Raw genomic sequence first — 20,648 nt, forward strand, 5'->3', positions numbered from 1 at the left:
ATCAGGAGCTTGCACTTTCTTCTCCATTATGCACTACTGACGCACTATTGACAATGAACATGGAATGGAGGGTGTGTGACCTCGCAAGTTTACAGCGTTATATATATATATATATATATATATATATATATATATATATATATAACCCTTTTACTAAAGTCGACAGAAACATGCCTAGGTTCGAAATTTATGAAGGTAAATAGTTCTCCTTTGAGCTTAATTCTGAAGTTTACACGCAAGGAATGTTTTCGAAATGGTGACAGGCTGTAAATATTCGAGAGACAAATATATGGTCGCACAGATGGACAGAGAAAAGGCTTGACGTGAGAATGTCTGAAAATATTGTGCGACTCGAATCGGAAGAGATCCCCCCTAGAATGGAGGGTGTGGAGCCATCTAGCATGGAAGAAAATCACTAGATCTAGAAAGTTGAAAGAGGAAAAGACAAAGTGATACCTTTACATACTTATGCCGGTGGAATTTTGACATGCCTGGCAACACTGACGTCCATTTCGTTGGGGAGACCTAGCTCTATTGTTACATTTTTTTCAGCTTTCTAGACTGGCTGATGCATTCTATCCCTCGGCTGTGAAAGTCGCATGGTGGTAAATTCACATACTGTGACAGCACCATGCTGTGCGAAGGAGGTGGTCAAAAATAGGGGTGACGGCCATGAGAGTTCCCACGACCCATGCTAAATTTCGAAAATAAATAAAAAAAATTAAAAAAAAAAACCCTTGGGGTGGACGCTGGGAAAAGTCCATCACAGTATAATTTTGCGCATTCATTCTTTGTAACACAGGTGAAACACACTTTCGGCTATTGTCCCATATGTTTCTTATGTAACTTTCAAATTGTGTGTTTTTGGCTAAATGACACGTGATACACGGAAACAAATTGCAGATTCGTTTTTGCCATGCACAAATACATTAGAATCACATATTTTCATCTATAGGACAAATTTCGTGTTGTACAGTGTAATTAGTCTTTCTGTTAGGAGAATTTGGAAAAAAATCATAAAGCAATCGGATCCATTACCTCAGACTGCCATATTGGCTTTTTGATTGGGTAATGTGTGGTCAGTGCATTGAGTCCCATTGCTACTCTGTTCTGTCCTTTGAGAACCAAGGGCAAGAGTGCCAACCATTTGCCTAGGTGGGAGCCAGAGCACAAAACTCAAGATCTATTTTTCTGTCCCTCATATTTTCATATACTTGTTTCACAGTTTGCAATCATACGTTGTAATTGTCTTTCACACTCACAGATGGGAATTATTCATTTCTTTTCTATTGTACATGTTTTTACTAATTAACAAGGACTCGCTGCATTCAAGAATGCTGTATCAATGTCACTGTTTTAAAATTGTTGATTTTGATTTGTTTGTGTTTGGTAGGAAGATTGATTTCAAGAAATGTCTTGTGTTAAAAATGCGAACTGAATATGAAACTGATTAATAATAATAGCTTGAGAAGTACGTGGGTTGTTTGAAAAGTAACGTAAATGAATAACAAAATACTAATAAATTTGATCAACGTGTATTTATTTTTCAACATAGTCTCCATTGAGTTCGATACATTTTGTCCAACGATGTTCCAAAGCCATTACACCGTGTTTATAAAATGATTTCTCCTGGTCTGCAAAAATCACAGCATAAATCATTTCATCGTTATCGGAAAATCTTTGTCCTCTGAGCCATCTTTGAGGTTAGGGAACAAATGGAAATCAGAGGAGCTATATCGGGCCAATCCGACAATTCCAACTTCAGTTCATGGATTTTAGACATAGAAACCATTGACGTGTGAACAGGTGCATTGTCGTTGTGGTTTTGTCCATAATTTTTGAAAACACTTGCATGTTCACCTACTTTGCGTGATCAAACAATAACCTCACAACGCACTGGGCTGAAACTCTGCAAAGGCTCATTTGAAGGATCAAACTTAACGACCATGAATCAATTTCGATTATGGTGCTGCCATCTCTGTGTCGTTTTCCTTACTTTTCAAACAACTCACGTATAAGCATTATTTTCTCCAGATGTTGGGATTCCACTGACCTTGAAACTATTTCAGAGCAATGCATTGTTTAGCGAAAAATGCAACGACACCATCTCTCATAGTAGAACCTCCATGTGTGGGAAAAGGATCCACCCCTAGAAAATTATGTGAAACATTAAAACAGTCTGCTCATACAGCAAATATAGAATAGTGTTCACCCACTTTCTTTACGTGAGTGGGGTTTAGCATCAAATCATCGCCAACAAAACATCGATGGCAAAAATATTGATGCCAAAAACATCGACACCAAAATCATGAACGGGAAAAAGGTTTTTTGACAAAGTTTGCCACACTGGGGAATTGAAATCTAACCCCGAATATTTTGAGATGGGCTACCCTAAATTAAAAAGTGTTTCAGTGAAACGAAACAGTCGGTAACGCGTCTGACTACCATGCTAAAGGTCCCGGGTTCGATCCCTGGCCGGTTCAAATCCGGGAACTTTTCTAATGGTGGAAGCGGCCCCGGCGCCCACCCAGCGTCTAATAACATGGGTACCTGGGGGGTAAAGGCAGGCAGGGGTGTGATGCTGATCACATCACCCCCACTCACGACCGGATCAAGAAAGTGTGGGGCGTTACCCCCACACCACCTATACGCCTTCATGGCGTGGTGCTATGCACAGGGGAACACTTTACCTTTTACTTTTACCTTTTCAGTGAAACGAACAATGCGTAATGAGCGAAATCAAGTTACCAACTTACTTAACACAGTGCTACCAATGTTACTAGTTTTAAATTGAGCAGTGATTGTTTAATTTCTGGTAACCATTTATCACTTCTCGCCGGCAGCGTTTGTGGTCTGGGGAAGGGAATGAAAGGCTTCTCCGTGTGAAAGATGAAAGACCACCGGTTATTGTTATTCGTTGTTTATTAGACGCGTCAGTAGAGCTCAAAAGCAACAGAGTGATGTTTCGTATTTGTAGCCACAAAAAGGAGGCCGAAGGGACCAATATACAACTTGACTTTTCTTTCTGATTTTCTTTCGGTTCATGCATTGGTATAGGGGCTATCCACCGGAAGGAAGTGCCTTCGCGCGGACGCCATACTTGTAGCACAACAACTTCCGGTTTGTAGGTTCACAACATGCCGCTAAAGGGAGCTGAGATTGTGTCATGTATGTAAGGAACGAATGAGTGTGTACAAGGAGGATGTAAACTACGATCAGGGCTAAATAATCTTTCATGGATCTCTCTTCATCCATTTCCTCGAGATCTAGGCGCCAAATTATTGCATTCAAGCTGTCAGGCGTGAAAATTGGAAGACCATTAGCAGGAGTAGACTGCGCAGTAATGACAACGGATGTGGAAAAACCCAAAAAGTCGGGACCTCAAAAGAAAAAAAGAAAAAACCATTCCGATCCAGACTTCGGAAAAAATGATAGTTTAAAAGTAGTTTATTCCCTACATTTTTTTTCTACTAAATGTCCGAAATTTATTGAAATTAGCAGTTTTTATTCCAGAAATGCAAAATAAATCATCACCCGAGGGTGAAATTGCGTGTATAATTTTTTTTTTTTTTTAGTATCGAGTAATGTTGAATATTTTCCGCTCCTATAATCTCCCAATTTAGTCGGGAAATAACATTATTTTTCCCGTTTTGAACGTCAGGACTTTAAAAATACCCCGTCCTGTTTCCTTCCCAACCAAAAATTTTGCGTCCCGCACCACTTGCACTTCTTTAAAAGTAGAAGAGAAATCATTCAAATCTCGATTTTCTCTCTGTTTTAGTGATATGAGCAAAAATATTACTTTTCCTTTCAAAAGATGCTCGGTCATGGCCAGATAGGTTACACGTTAAGTTCTTGAAGTACACACGAACTGTATTAAATTTTTGTGTAACCAGATTTTTTTTGTGTGTGTGTAACCAGAGGAAATAAATTTTTGTGCAACCAGAGGAAATATTTTTTTTGTGTAGCCAGAAAATTAAGTGCGGGTACTATTATTAATTTTCGTCTTTTGCAATGGAAATCTTTTCAACATTGATAGATAGAATGCCTCCCCGATGGCGCAGTGGTAGCCTCGTTGCCTTGTAATCAAGGGGTTCCGGGTTCGATTCCCGGTGGAGGCATATAGTGGTTCGGATCCCAATTTAAACTGTAGGTCCAGTCCCGATTAGCCTTACTGTGCACAAAGTGGACTTAAAACACCAACTCAATGAAATCAAATCAACATTGATGGAGAAGAGGTCCTAGGTTTGAACACCATGGTGTGTCATTGTGTTTGTCCCATCATTAATTTTTCCAGTTTATTATTCAACTTCATCGTCATGTTTAACACAAATAGCAGAAAATTTACTTAAAATAACAATGAGCGTTTTGTATTTCTGCGTTCAAACGAGAACGAAACCAGCAAGTGTGCATTATCCGCATCCCTCTGACTCGTCCTGACTGAAGAAAAGAAGCTCCTTTTTCCGTTTTTTATATGTCCGTACATCTCGCACTTTTTCACTTAAAACATAAATGTATGCATTTAAGCGCTCTCGCTCTGTAGGAAAAATTACTTTCTATTAAATATGTAGGCTACAAATATCGCCAATGAAACGACGATCAGCAAATGGATCTCATCTTGGAATAATGCCGTATTACTTCCTAGTTGCTCATCCAATTGATATGCAAAGGCCTCTACTCTGCCGTGATATCTCTTATTCTCCTCGTCGTCAAGTGCTTTTATATGATCCATTTCATCCGGTATACAAAACGAGAAGAAATGCCAAAAGTACGCGCTTGAATTACCCAGCTGCCGTGAACCGGAAGTTGTTGTGCTACAGTTCGACAATCGATTGTGCTGTTCGATATGTTTTTGTTTACTCGTGGATAGCCCCTATACCTTGTAGCATGGCCTCTTGCTATCAAAACGAGCTTCGTGAGTAACATTGTACACATAATTTTCAGTGAAGGAAAACAAACTTGCCTTTCTTTTCAAGTCACATGTACTGTACATACATACTACGCGTATACATCATTTTCAAGTAATATAATATCTATCCCTTTGCAATATTTTTTTCACCCTTCCCCTCCAGTCTCTTTCCCCTGTCACCGCCGTCACTGTGTAGTAGTGCCGCTGTTGTATTTGAAACAAGGGGTCCGAGGTTCGACCCCCGGTGGAGGCAAGTTGTACAGTGGTATGGATTCTTTAAACTACAGGCCCAGTTCCGATTAACCCTTCGTGGGTCACACGAGAAAAAATGCATTGTTTATCACTCACGTTGCCAGAGACCAGGCTCTTATAATATGTTAAATTAAAGGTCTAAAATGCCAATTCTCAATTATTATGATTATATATAGCATGTGTGTATGTATGTATGTATATACCAGGTGGTCCAAAAGTCCCAGAACATTCACATATCGTGAGAAATACCCATCGAATGGGAAAACGAAAAAATACGTGTTTAATAAGTGAAAGAAAGCTATTCAATGATATCACACTTTATTCCCCACTCTCACCCAATGGGGGACGGGATGGGAAGCAACTGTGAAATTTTAAATGGAAACCCCATTTTGTATTGTAGAATAGGAAAGAGGACTTCATTCCAAGTCATTGTGATATCATTGAATAGCTTTCTTTCACTTATTCAACACATATTTTTTTGTTTTCCGATTCGATGTGTATTTCTCACAATATATGACTGTTCTGGGACTTTTGGACCACCTGGTATATATAGAATTGAGATTGTATAAAACTACGAATTGCATGTTTTAGTTTTAAAAAATAAATATACAGAACAAAATAAGTAATATTTCATATAACGAAAATTTCAATGTTATGTTTTAGTTTTAAATCCACTTTATGCACAGAGAGGTTAGCCTAATCGGGACTGGACTCACAGTTTATAATAGAATCTGAACCACTATGTGCTTCCACTGCGTTTATTGATTAGATAATTGAAGGGCTCTGGTGTAAAGCATGGTAAGTGACATTTTGGTCATATGTGAGTTCATTAAGGAAAAAGGTTTTTAGAAGCTATACTGTAGATAAATTGTTTTCGTGTAGTGTTTACCAATTTCACAAGGTTTCACTGAGTCCAATGCAAATTGTATGACATGACAATTTCTCTCGAAAATTGAAGGATGGCTCGTTTTACTTGGTACCTCAAAAATTACCAAAATGTCACCATGTTTTCCACCAGAGCCCTTCAATTGGCAAAATGAGTTTCTTTTGCAAATAAAGTAACTGGTGATTGTAATTATTTCTAATTTTTTTTACTGCTCTCTCACAAATGTTACACTGATGGGTCTCAATGACCATTGGAACCAAACTGTCCACCTAGTGAGTCACTTTCTCTCAGAATATTCACTCTTCTTCCCTTATGGACGGGCTAGGGGGCTGAAGCCCCACAAAACATCTCTGTCTCCCCAGATGCATTTCGGCCGAAAATAGGAAAAACTGGAAGTTTTCTCACTTAATATTTTCCATTATAAATCTTCCATTTTGCCAATCATGAGTCACCAATCTTGCTACAAAACTGAATCACATAATAACGGTTGCCACACGGCGTATAGCTTGCTGCTTAATGTTTACATTCAATTCTAAGAAGTTTTGAAATAGTGCTGTGTTCCACAAATTACCAATGGTTTCAAATTTCCTTTAATTCTTTTATACCACTACCATTAAACAGCCTTGATAATTCTGTGTTTAGAAAATAATATATATAAGAATTAAATGATATGTGTTAGCAAATTATTATTATAATAAAGAATATGTCTAAATATGAGTTAACAAAAAAAAGGAAGAAAATACATATTTTCGGTAACAGTAGCATCGTGGCTTGGCTCCACAACTGTGTATTGGCCAAGATCAGAATGTGGGGAGTGTCTGTGTGCAGCTTTATGAGTGAGAGAATGGATCAAACTGCAGGTGGCTTGGCCCCTCCTCCGTTCAACGCCTCAATTGTCCAGTATATGAAAGCCAGACCTTTCTATAGAATTCAGCCAATTCTTATTTACCAGTTCAGATTTCTGTTCGGCTCTTTTGCAATTTCTGTTAACCACATATAGCCATGTTGACATTGTAAAATGACAATTGTTAAAAAAAATTTAATGTATTGGTAAAACAATGATATTTATTTTCCTCTTTTTACAGGAATAAGATTACTCGAATGTGCCATATCTTGCCTATGAGTGTTGGTTCTTACAAATATGGAAGACCGGTGATAAAAATGCTTCATGCCAAAGATGAGCTGTTTCTAGTCACAGCAATGAAAATGTAAGCAGAACTGTAGATCACTGGGGTAGTTGAAGGTTGTGGTGAACTATTTTCTCTAGTTTCCTGGTTGAATTATTTGTTGGGGTATATAAGTTGCACGTTATTATTGGAAATCATTTTACGAAACAATTTACATTAACATTTTTCCAAGGAACTTTATTTTTAGTAAAGGTGGTTGGTGGTTTTATGGATAAAAAATGACACACTTGAGAGATAAGAGACACAAATGTTCTCACTGTCCAAAGTCATTCAGTATACGAAATGACCTGCAGAAACATATTCGCACTCATACTGGGGAGAGACCTTACTCTTGTGACATTTGTGATCAGAAATTTACGCAAGCCGGTTCACTCAAAAATCACCTCAGCATTCATACTGGGCAACGTCCGTTCGTCTGCAGTCACTGTGGAAATTCATTCGCTGTTAAGGATCGCTTGCGGCTTCATATGCGTATACATACTGGCGAACGCCCTTACAAATGTAAGTACTGCAGGAAGACGTTTGCTCGAGGTGGCCAGTTGTCTCAGCATGTCCGCACCCATACCGGCGAACGGCCGTACAAATGCGATGTCTGTAAGACCTCCTTCACGTGCTCAACGAACCTTAAGGTGCACTTGAAGCGTCACTTGGGTGAAAAGGACTTTGAGTGTGGTGTCTGCGGAAAGATGTTCACGCGCCGTGATGGGCTGCAGAAGCACTTACTCTGCTATCACCACGGGCGGAAACCTTTCACCTGCAATATCTGCGGGAAGAAGTACAAGGGTCATCTCATGCAGCATTTTCGAATTCACCTTGCCGAAAAGCCTCATGTTTGCGAGGAGTGTGGCGTGGCGTTCGTTCAGCGATCACAGTTGACTGTTCACATGCGGATACACACCGGTGAACGCCCTTACAAGTGTAAGATCTGCCGCCAGTCGTTTGCGCATTCCACGGCCCTCAAACTCCATCTCCGACTACACACCGGTGAAAAGCCTTTCAAGTGCATCCTCTGCAATGCATCCTTTGTGCAACTGCCGCATCTTAAAAAGCACATGCTGTGCATCCACAAAAGTGACAAACCCTACCTGTGCATCAAGTGCCATAATTTTTACAAAACGAAAAATGAGATCGAGGCCCACAAATGCAAGAAAGCTCCCAAAGATAAAAAAGGCAAGCAAAACGGGAAGGTTTTGTTCGATGCGCACCCTATGATGTCGATTCAAGAGATGAGAGTGCACTTGGCAGTTTTGCTGAAGAAAATATCGACTCAGAGTCGCCTGCAGACGCTGGGTTTTGGCAAGCGATTGATTGACGACATACTGAAGGAGTCCATCGAAAGTTCCGGTCGGAAGCCTTGCAGTGATCGCGGACTGAATGAACTCGAATGCCTGAAAAAGAACATTGAAATTCTGCTTGATTGGACTGTCCCAAGGCAGTACATGGAAAAATTCCGAAAGGAGAAGCGCACAGTGGAAGAACTGCTGAAAGAATTAACGTCATGACAAATGTTGTTTGGGGGGAAGAGCATGCTGCACAACATTGCGTGCCATTGTTTTTTGTTGAGTGTTCATTGCCATCACATATGTGTATTATTAGAAGTAAATTAACTGTTATCCACTTTAGGAATTGAGAATATTATAAGTGCAAAATTCTTTTGAAGAATAGTGAATGAATTTTTATATATGATGCATGCATATTTAGTTGATCAGTAGTTGTTATTTTATGTATATATTATTGAATTATTCATATTATTATACAATATCTACATATATATTTCAGAGATTTATGTATATTTTCAGGTGCTTATTTGATACGTATGTCTATAGTTTTTGCAAACCAACATATGTAGTTAATATCATGAAAATTTGAAGCTGCGTGCTTAAATTTTGATCTATCAGTTTTTGGTTGATGTGAACTTTTCTCCTGAGGCAAATATTTGCAATTTAAATTACTAGATCTATTCTGATGTAAAATTACAGAATAACATTTCATATCAGCACATTGTACCTGGAATTTAAAAATTTTCATCTACATGTACTTCATTTTCGCATAACTTAGATTGGTAGATTGAAGAGTTTGTGTGTAGACTGAACTTTTGAACATCTCGGGTGTAAAGTTAATTAATTTTATACGTTTTGTCTTCCCTCGTAATTTAATCGTTATAATTTTAATGGAGGGAGAAATTGCACTGGTGCGAAAGCTGTGGTGTATTCACCAAGAACGTAATTTATTATTATCTTAAAACAACTGATTGGGAAATTATCTTTTAATGAATTCATAGCAGAATCAGGGATGCATGTATAATTATCATTAGGCTTTCCTTTTATGTGTGGTGTAGTAGATAGTAGTATCTTGATTAAATTTATCATCAGTTAACACCACACACAGTAATGAAAGTAAGATCCATTGCTAAGCTGCATTCATGACCATTACATTCCACTCATTGCTGTTGGGCATTGTTGATGGCGTGGTGATAACTTCGTCGTCTTGTAATCAATAGGTCCTAGATTCGATATCCAGTGTAGGCACATAGTGGTTCGGATCCCACTTTAAACTGTAGGTCCAGTCCCGATTAGCCTTTCTGTTCATGAAGTGGACTTAGAAAAACAAAACTTAAACTCATCATTGCTGTTATCTAGCTTTCTAGATGGGAGTCAGTTAATTCTTGTTTTCACGTACTGCCCAGTTGTGTGTGTGATGTTAGGTCAACACGGAAAATGTGGAGATTAACCTTTAGTCGACGGGGCTTCGCGGAAGAAAATATTCCCTTTCAAGCATGCAATTTTCGAACTTGCCGGGAAGTATATATATATATAAGATCATAACTCTGAAACTAATTGCCCTAGAGAGATGAAATCTGCTTTATTTTTCTTTTAAAGAGATAAAATTTTATACATTCTACCGCCCAATAATTACTGTTAAAAGAAGAAGAAGAAAATTGATTTCCCTCCCCAAAAAATTGGCCCTTTGTCAATTCAATATTGACAAAGGGAACACAATGAAACAGGTTTACTCTTAACTGGGACCAGATCATTCAGAGATGAATTTGTGAGTGAATCCGCCAAGAAGGTAGATATGTTAGCAACATGAAGTTTTCACAACCACTAACGTATGAAGTGAGAAAATCAAATTTTCAAATGAAAATCCGTTAAGAACTCCAAAAATCGAAAGGTGTAAATCCAGACCCTGTTAAAATGACCCCTGATGACCATTTTGGTCTTTGAGTACAATTTTAATAGACTGAAAAGCTCCAAATATACAAAATATTTTATGGTATGCCCCGCTCCCCAAGAACAAAACTTTGTACTAATCCACTTTACAATTCCAGCCCCTCGAAAAAATCCTGCATACGCCAGTGTTCACGACTAAGGAAAAGTAATAGCGAAAATTTGTCTAGAAATTTGACTAGCGTTGATTTGGAAAATGGGTTATCTGAATGAGGATTTTTCAATCACACTATAAGTTGCTCTGGGGCTCACCCGGCTTTTGATATGTACCTGGGGTGGGGTTAAGAGTAAGTGCCAAAGTCTGGTTTCTTCAGTTTAAGAATTAGTGAAACAACTTTCTTGAAATGCACCATAGCTTTCTCTAGAGCATATATTTGATAAAATGGAAGTCCAGTGTATGAAACTTTATTGCTTTAACAAATGATTTTTTTTAGCCATACATAAGCATACATGACTATTAATAATCACCTTTCATATTGTTCCTTGTTAGAATTTACAAGTATTTGCATGTAATTTTGTTTATTATAATAATTATAAAGATGTTTGCTTTTGTGTTTTATAGCCCAGTAATTCAACATTGTATTACATATGTGGTAAGTAAGTATATCAATTTTGTACTATGATGCTTTCTTGTAGTAACACAATTGTAATATGGTGTGGTTTATTTCATTAGCATTGTAAGGTATTAATTCCGGTGTATGTTAATTAGAAACAACTACTGTGTAAGTGTAGATTAGTTACTATTGGCCTAATTTGTTAATACAATTGCGAGGAAGTGGTAACTCTAAAATGCACCTGTATTTTCTTGTTATTTTTCCTCTTTGTCTATGCTAACCACATTACAAGATAAGAATAGGCCTACATCATCATTACTTTGCCAAATTTCAAAACTTACTCTTTGCATTTAATGTAATTTTAATATGCAATATAAGGAAATTCTTTATATGTTCTGTGTTACCATGGTGTTCATTTTATGAACTTTGATTTCTTTATATATAAACACATTTCTTCTCTGGTACACTTTAATATATTCTCAGTTTTCATTACTTCAACTGTGCATCTTGTGCACCCTGTATATGTTGTTTAAATGTATAAACAGTGTAGGTCTTGAAAAAGCTGCATATTTGAGACATTGAAACATTGATACTATTAAAATGTATCACAGAAGAAAAATTGTTAATACAGGTCTTTTTATATATAAACAAAGGTATCGGAACTCTATTTTTATCAGACTTTATTCATTTATATTTGTAAATTTTCATTATCTGCTTCTGTTTATATGTACTTTTATTTGGCAATTTATTAGATGATTTTGGTCTTGAAGGCATAATGGTAAAAGGGAAAATGAGCTCTTATGAACTATGTAACTTAATTGCCTTGTCTGTTGCACAGTTGCATAATACCACTACAAAAAAGAGTATGTATACATAGTAACTATTTAGTATAATATAAATTAGATATAGAGGGTGGTTGAAATTAACAATTTTTATACGTTACTTGGTTGTATTTTGCAGAAGAATGCAGATATTTAATGGTATTTGTGATACTGCATCAATTTGTAACAATTTCCCACTTACATTAAATTCCATAGCACTGACACTGCTGTTGTTCTCTTCGACTTCTGGGTCTGCTTGGTGTATGTGAACACTGTCTCTCTCTTTCTGATTGGTGGTGGATTTTTACTTTAACACATTGTTGTAATACGATAGTAGAATTGCATCAGTGTATGAGAAAACTCGTATTTGCATTTAACAATATTTCTAATGTTCTTTTATTGTATGTTATTGGTGGAGGGATGAAAAAATTAGCATGACATTCACAGAGAAACATATTTAAGCTGAATATCTAGTAACAAATGAGCAGGATGTAGCCAAGATAGTTTCAACTCAATATCTATTCAGGGTGTCTACTGACCAGGAATTATTGGCACCAGGAATTTTCTTCACAAACATGAAAAAATTGTTTTGCATAGTAATTCAACTCTTATGAAATGTAGACCTTCATGTAGATTCTGAAGCATACAGAGTGAGCATAAAATCTTTCACTGATTTTAAGAAAATTATTACACAAATGCTAAATGCCCCCCAAAGTCACAAATTTGTTGTTTTGTTCATGTGGGTCACTTGTTGCATGGAGAATGTCTAAATGATGATCAATTTCTCAAGTATTAGACAACGTCTCTAATACTTCTGTCATCCTCGGATACCATGCTTGGATGCTTTTAATATCTAGAGGGTTTCTTTCATATCCTCCACTCTGAACTGTCTTTGCACTGTTGCTTTACTCTCGTGGAACCATCGAACACACTCCTTCATTGATGTTATGTTGGAACAGATGTGCAGCAGCTGCGGTAACCAACTTTTGGCCATGAATTTAAAGGATATGTTCCAACTTCCGGCATTGAATTTACTGGAGATTTAGTTGCAACAAATTTTGGGCATTTTTAGCAGTGCAGCAAATGTTTATGGAATGGATAATATTAGACAAAAGAAATTATTTACATTTTATATAATATACAGATCACAATAGAGGATAAAATTTACAAATTTGCATGTTCCTTGGTCCAAACCTACATAGTTTTGTCCACTGCTGCTGCGAAACCAAGCATCAATCAACTACTGCAAGATATTACATCACTTCCGCCCGCCAAAGATTAAACTTGCAAGATCTCGAGGTCAACTTGGAGTTTTGTATGGCTCGCCGAACTCTGAATGAGTTGAAATTTCGCGATCTTGGTTGTTAATGAAAAATAGGGGAGAAATAGAATGTCAATACGAAAGCCGGGAGAATTTAAAAAAACTCTTAATACAGCCACCAGCATTGATGACATCTAAAAAAAAGAAGAAAAAAGAAACTGGGTGAGTCGAGCTGCTTAACTCTTTCGCTGCGGAATTCTCTGGCACAAAATATCCCTTGGCTGCGTAATTAAATTTGAAAAAAATATTTTTTTTATAAACAAATAATTTTCACAATTACATTGCGTTATATATGAGAGAGAACTTACAAAATTCATTCCTTGCACTGGAAAACCATTCTGTAGTCCCTGGTGGTATGATATTTTGAAAAATTTTGAAATTTTGAAAAAAAAAAAATAGAAAGAATAATTTTAAAAAATTACATTGCAAAATATGTTATAGAGAAATTACAACAGTCATTCCTTGCACTGGCAAACCATTCTGTAGTCCCTGATGGTATGGTATTTCTCAAAAGACGGAATGACGCAGAGTGGTGGAGCGGCGTGGAAATTCGTAAGTAGTATCAAGATACTGGGTGGCGAAAACTTCAGTTTGTTCTGCTGTGTGTTCAAATACTGAGCGGGGGAAATATTTGATAAAACAAGAAAATGGTGTGCTAAATACTGTACTGTCACCAAGTAACTTAGCACTTGCTGTGTCGAACTTCCCGCACCTAGATCAATGCTGCTTTGCACTCTGCTCCATGATGTTACGGATGGCGGTGCATATTCTTCATCAGACACTACACAATCACTGTCACCACTTGAAGTCTCATAAAAACTGTCGCTATTATCGTCACAACTTAATTCACCTTCTGATTCAACAGTTGAGTAACATCATTATCAGACAAGTGTTGACGACTTGATGAAGCCATGTTGTTTACATTCGAACATGCATTTGAAACTAACATGTCAGAGCACTCAACGCTCGTATTCTAAACGGAGGCGTACATCATACGGATATAAACAAAACTACAAGTTCAAATAGTTCCAAAAAGTATCAACAGATGTCTGAAGGCTACAATTAAAGGGACGTACTGCGGAAATGTGACACCCGCAGCAAGTGGAAGTATGAACTCGCAATAATGCAACTTCCGCGGAGCAAGGCACCTGGCGTGCTGTGCATAAATGCGACGAGCGCAGCGAAAGAGTTTATATCACAACAACTGTCATGGTTTTTAAGATACGATTTTTCTTAATCCGTGAAAGACTGTGCTCTCCTGGTATATTCATAACAGTTGGTCTATCTTAATTTTTACTTAGGAAACTGGGAATATTATAAATAGAATCAGTGCTGTTTATGGTGTTAAACAGTCCTTATTTTGTCAAAATCTCTTGCAGACTATCTAGTATTCACAGATAATGTGGGAATTGTATTTGGCATCATGAAAAAAAAAATAAACTTTTTCAAAACATTATTAAAAAATGAGTTCTTTTCATTTCTAAGTTTCTTTAAGACAATTGTCCATGGTAGACACTATATGCACACTTCTGTGTTTTGTTTGAATCAAATCAGTACAAATTACAATTTGTTTAACTTCCAGACATTAATGCAGGCAATTTTTTCATGTTCGTAGATTATTCACCTACACTGTATGATGTAGAAGACATGATTGGTGTAAAGTTAAATTTTAAGAATTATTACTTGAATTTTAGGAAATTTCATGTTGAAAACTAGGAATTCTAGTTGAATTCTATCTAGGTGTTGCTTGTTTCATAATTTGACTATAAATATTATTGTTATGTTTTTTTTTGTCCATGTACTGTAATGCATTTCAAAGGAATCCCGCTAGTGGTATATACAAACTTCTTTATTGTTACTAGTAGTCGTTTGTGAAAGTTGTGCTTTCTTTTGCGTGCCAAATATGTTTTGAGCTTTCATACAACCAAAACTTATGTGCCATGTATCGTAAATTTATGTTCCTCTTGACAACGACCAATTTGCCAAACTTTCGTTGCAATCTAGTCGGATTTTTAATTTGTTCAATGTTGAAACAAACCCCAAAGAGAATCCCACCAAAGATAACTGTAGCGCATTTTGTGCAAATTAAATCAAATGTAAGGGTTGAATGTGCAATTTGTAATTTCAGTATATTTTAAAGTTTTACCAGGTAATCCCAGAAGCTGTTATTTGTCTAACACTATTGCCTTCATGTGTATATTGTATGTCATAGTATCTGAGAAATAAATAGTAACAATTGCATAACAGGATTCATATAGGTGCACATTAATGGTATATTTTTATATTTTTAACACTTGACATAAAAGAAATATAAAACAAAGTGAATTGTAGATGTAATTTAATATCACAGTAATGTTTTTAATAATATTTAGACGTCCACATTTAGGTAAAATAAGAAATTCTGTAATAGATTCGTTCACATGCAAGAAAATATCAAAAGTTGTTTTATCTGTGTGTGTGTGTGTTTAATAGTATTTTATAAGTTTATATAATATGATTGACCTTTCATGTAATATTTTGTGCTAGGTAAATATTCCATCCTGTTGTGAATGAAATCATAAGTTGCTTAAATTTGTATGACTTTTCACTGTGTAGTACCATTAGATTAAATGAAATTATTCACTAGTAGAAATTTACAAAGTAATGAACTCTGTTCACACACACATACACACCACCTGTATACACAATACATTGAGCAATATTTATAATATTATGTATCTTAATATAATTTGCATCTGTTGGCAAAATTTCAACCTGCTAGTGTTGCCAGCTAAGATGATATGCCCCTAAAATGGCACTTCTTCACTTAACCCTCATGATAATCAGTTCTGGTTCAAATGTTGCACATCGCAAATGACAGATTCACATGGCATCACTCATCAGATGTTGAATTATAACCTAAGCATTGAGAAATATCTCGGTGGACGAGGTTTTATAATGCAGAAAATCTGGTATAAATATGATTTTCGTATGATTTTCTTACAACCAAATTTATATTTTTTATGTAACTTGCAGCAATAAACAGAAAATGGAGAATTTAAAACTTTCTTTGAGAAAGAAAACTTTCATACCCAAAGTGAATTTCAGTCAATTAATGAAGACATTGCAACAAAACCTTAGTGTCTAGATATACCCAGAATAAACTTCTTTTTTGCTTGTCCACTACATAATTGAACAAAATGTGTGTTCCGTGAAACCTTAAAGTGAAGAATTTGAGGGTGCATGTGCCATAGAAATAAATAACTTCTTTTATTTTATATGTAATTGAATTCATAGTGTGAATAATACAATTTTATCTCATTCCACAAGCACAGTTACAAGATGTCTTATGAAAAATTAAACTATTCCATATCATTCCCATAAATATTATTTTTTGAAATCCATTTCTATCATTATCCAGTAGCATGAAGAAGATATGTGCTTCAAATAATAGAATACCATGTCTGCCTCCACGATGGATTATTTCAGTTTAGATTGTGTCCATTTTGGGTTTGTCCTCAACTTTTTCATTGTCTTCTCCACCCCCCACCACCCTCCTTTTGAAATTGTGTTTGGTGTGTGTGAAAGTGCTCTTATAACAAGTTTTCAAAAGTGGAAATAATGAATTTCATAGAATTTTTTTTGTTTTATGCATATGTGCATTACAGATTCAGAATCGAAATACCAAGGAGCTTTCAGACCGAAACGACACCAGCATATGACAAATGGCATATGTCACTTGGAAGCGAACCCTCAGTAATCAATGAAACTTTTTGAACTGAAGCGACATGACAAGCTACATGTGTTGCTTGACTGTCCCGTTTTCTCAGTGGCGTGCATTGTTTCTCCTTGATCTTTTGTTCATGCATGTGCAGTTGGTATGAATCTTCCCTGCCATGTGTCACTTGTCGCTTTGGTCTGAAGTGATCATAAAGTATTGAATGTTTCAGTGTTGAATACCAAAAGAACTTATCTAACTGTATTATGCATAAATTAACAGAGGAGTTAAAACCATTTGATTTTATTCAATATGCGCAAGTTTTTAAACAATTGAAAAACAGCCCCATGCTCACTGTATTTGTGGAATGTGCAATACTAAAACGAGTTTCTCACTGTCCAGTGCCATTAAATTGCAGTTACAAATACCACATGAGGATTGTTACCTTCCTTAAAATGGAAACGTCTCAAGAACAGTTATTACTGATTTCCGTGCCTGTCCCAACGACAGAATGTAAATCAATTTCTCCTTAACAGTTGCCATTTTGGTATTGACTGCTTTGCACAATACACTATGGCAATGTAGTGGTATAATCTGTTATTAAAAACCCTTTGAGCTGCTTCATTAGTTTATGTATACCCGTTGGATATGTTATTTGACCTGTACTGTTTGTCACTGAAACATACTCAATAATTTGTGGCCATGTGTAAAGTTAATTATTGAATTATTTAATGTGTGCAATAAATTAAACTTATCTGCTGACAATGTACAGCACATTGTTTTTCTGTAGACTGACAATTCTATTGTAACACAATGAAACAAAAGTATTTTAATGACCCATAGTGGATGGTTACAGTGGAAGTGTTTATCAAAGTTGAATTTATGTTATAATTTACTGAAACCTTAATGAAATTATGGTGCAACCAAGAATCAAACTTGATTCTTCAGCATTCCTTATCAGTGCTTCACTACTGAGCTCTGTCCTCCCCACAATTTTCACATCTTGGATCTCCCTGTAAGTTTATAATGTCCACAATTTTCACTAAACATTTCAGCGAGTTACAATATATCATCTGTGTGCCATAAGCTATTTTGTATAGCTATTTCAGTTCAATTCATATCTTCATTTTAAGAGTTTTTTTTTTACCTCTTAAATATGAGGTATTTGGACATCTATTGTTTCTGTGCAATGTGTTTAAATCGGACCTGAGCTGATATTAATGACAATGTATTGGTATTAGAAATTATTTATTTATCGATTCCAACTGAGACATTTCTGGTGTATCTGTCTGTTTGTGGGGTGTGGAAAAATGCTGCTCGACACTTGCAGACTAATTATTCTGGAAATTCCGCAAAATTCAAAGTTCTATATATTTTTCACCAGCGTTGTCTGAAAGGCTGGTTTTTGTGATTATACAGGATGTCTACCAGTCAAGAAAAAGTAAAGAAATCAACAAGTAGGTCAGAAGTCAATAAAAAGTCAAGAAATTATACTTGTGGTCAAGAATTTTTGCTATCACAATGACTGACCGATTTAGTTTATTTTACTTTACTTTTCTGCCCCTTTGACTAATTGCGAAGATGGGAATGGTCGTAAGATAAGATGGACGAAGGGACAATCACAAACACACAGGGATGACAACACAAGCCCCACGTAAGATTGTACTGGCTGAGAGTCTAGATGCGAGAACCTTGGTAGTCTGCCAAATGCAGTCCAGGGTGCATTAATATATAAAGCAAGTCTAATTCTCATTAAATACAGGTTCAATTTTCATTTTAACTGGCCTTTTGATAGGGACTTTTCATAAATAAATATTTATTTTCTTCATTGCTAATTTCCAATTTTACCTAAATAGGGGTTATATAAATAAAAGTTTAAAAAAAAATTAAAAAAGGTCAAGAAAATGTCATGAAAAAGTTTGGATTTGTTATTATTTATTATCTTAGTAGCTTACATTTAAGCTGTACAATATTTCATTAAGTTTATTATTAATACAAGTAATGGCTTGATGGTAGACACCCTGTTATATGACAGGCATTTTGATATTCCGATTAAATTCTTGAATATTTTAAATGAAAACCATTGTAAATTGATGCTCATAATTTGTGTTAATTAATATTTTGAACTACTTCTAATTGTTTTCAAGCATCAGTGTTGGTAAGGATATTGGTCCAACCTTAAGTTTTAATATAACCAAAAATATGTCAGACTTTGTAGAAATGAAGGTAAATTGTTCAAACATATGGAAATATGAACAAGCCTTATTGAAGTTCAAAAACAATAAGTTGTACAGTTCTGCTTTGTGGTTCGTCATGTTGCTTTGCCAGCCTCTGTGGCCGAGTGGTTAGCACTCGAAGCCAATGGTCCTAGGTTCGAATTCTGGGTAAGGTGTGGAAGTTTCATTGTTTCTTCCATTATCAGTCGACCATTCATCCTCACTGTGATTAACATACAGGGATAGAAAAGCAATGTAAAGATTACAAATACAGAATACTATCTTTCAACATCCATTCAAAGTTTTATAACTAAGAGACGCTGGTGTGTGCCAAATTAGGCTTGAAAATGCAAGTGGGAAACTTGACATGCTAAGATACATGTGTTGCACCAACAAACTCCAGTACCACACACACACACATACTGTCAACTAAATAAAAAGTATACTTTTAGGCTGAACACCCTGTATATATGTGTATGTACATGAATTCCTGTTTGGGTACACACCGCCACACCATTTAATTTTAGAACAGGCCTGATTTTAAAGTAAAATTTGCATATCTTTGTACTGTCGATAAAAGCAATATTCAAAATAATTACATTTTTTTTTTAAATAGTTTTAATGTGCAATTCAGAAGCAGATAATGTTGTAGGCCTCATTGGACCATTCTGCACACATTTTAAGTAGTTTTTCTTCCTTATAAATGTTTTTGGAGAGCACAGATCAATTGAGGGAACAACTACCACAGTGTAGTACATGTGGTGGTTTGAATACTATTGGATAGGGGGATAATAGAGGTAAAATAACTTTTTTTGTTTTTAGCTACCAAAAATGAGATTCTTTGAATGGCATTGCCTCAAAGAGGTACAAGTAATGCAAATTTTTAACAAGCAAAAACCTGATAAGAATACTTTTGAACTTCGGTATTTGTATGCATTTTCCTTGCATGACATTGCCATATTTCTCTAATTGGACAATGATGATGAGATGAAACCGATATAGGAACACTTGCAAAGCAACACCCATGATCAGTCCAGGATTCGAACCTGGAACAATTGGTGGGCAAACCATGAGTCCATTGCTAAATGCATTTTGCTACTGAGGCAACGTTTTGAACTGTGGTGTCAAGTGGAAGTGAATTTAAATTAATTTAGCAACTAAATTATGATGTAATAATTTGACTGATAAACTGTGTAACAATATTAGTACCAAAATACACAATTTGTGTTCGTTCTCTGTTGTGCCATGATTATCATAATTGTGATGTAGGATTTTGCTATTTTACTATGTTGAATAACAGAAAGAGGGGATGTTCGCCCTGATGTGACTTATAAAGCATATTTTCCATCTGTGTTGCATGTATTGTTTTAGATGGATCATTGATTTCTTGCATTATAAATATCGTTAATTTACAAAAATAATTATACACGTAATATCCAAAACGAGAAAAAAAAATGTTAATTTTGTATATCTGAAACATTACAACAGTGACAAAAACACAGGAATGTGTTCAAAAGCATTAATGGTATCTGTTAAAGGAGTCGTTGCATTATGGGAAATCATTTCAAGTGATGTTAT

General features: G+C 35.9%; 1 protein-coding gene across 1 annotated transcript in view; it reads left to right on the forward strand.

Annotated features, from left to right (window-relative positions):
• The window catches only part of LOC146004921 (uncharacterized), a 28,123-nt gene extending 8,446 nt beyond the window's left edge, over positions 1–19,677 (forward strand). Inside the window, exon 2 of the mRNA XM_083143963.1 lies at positions 7,133–19,677. Within this exon, the coding sequence (XP_083000089.1) occupies positions 7,453–8,736 (1,284 nt within the window). The 5' untranslated portion in view covers positions 7,133–7,452 and the 3' untranslated portion in view covers positions 8,737–19,677. The remainder of the gene's footprint in view (positions 1–7,132) is intronic.
• Positions 19,678–20,648: the final 971 nt, after the last annotated feature.

This window comes from Lepisma saccharinum, chromosome 22 (assembly GCF_977018435.1).
Source record: "Lepisma saccharinum chromosome 22, izLepSacc3.1, whole genome shotgun sequence".
NCBI lineage: Eukaryota > Metazoa > Arthropoda > Insecta > Zygentoma > Lepismatidae > Lepisma > Lepisma saccharinum.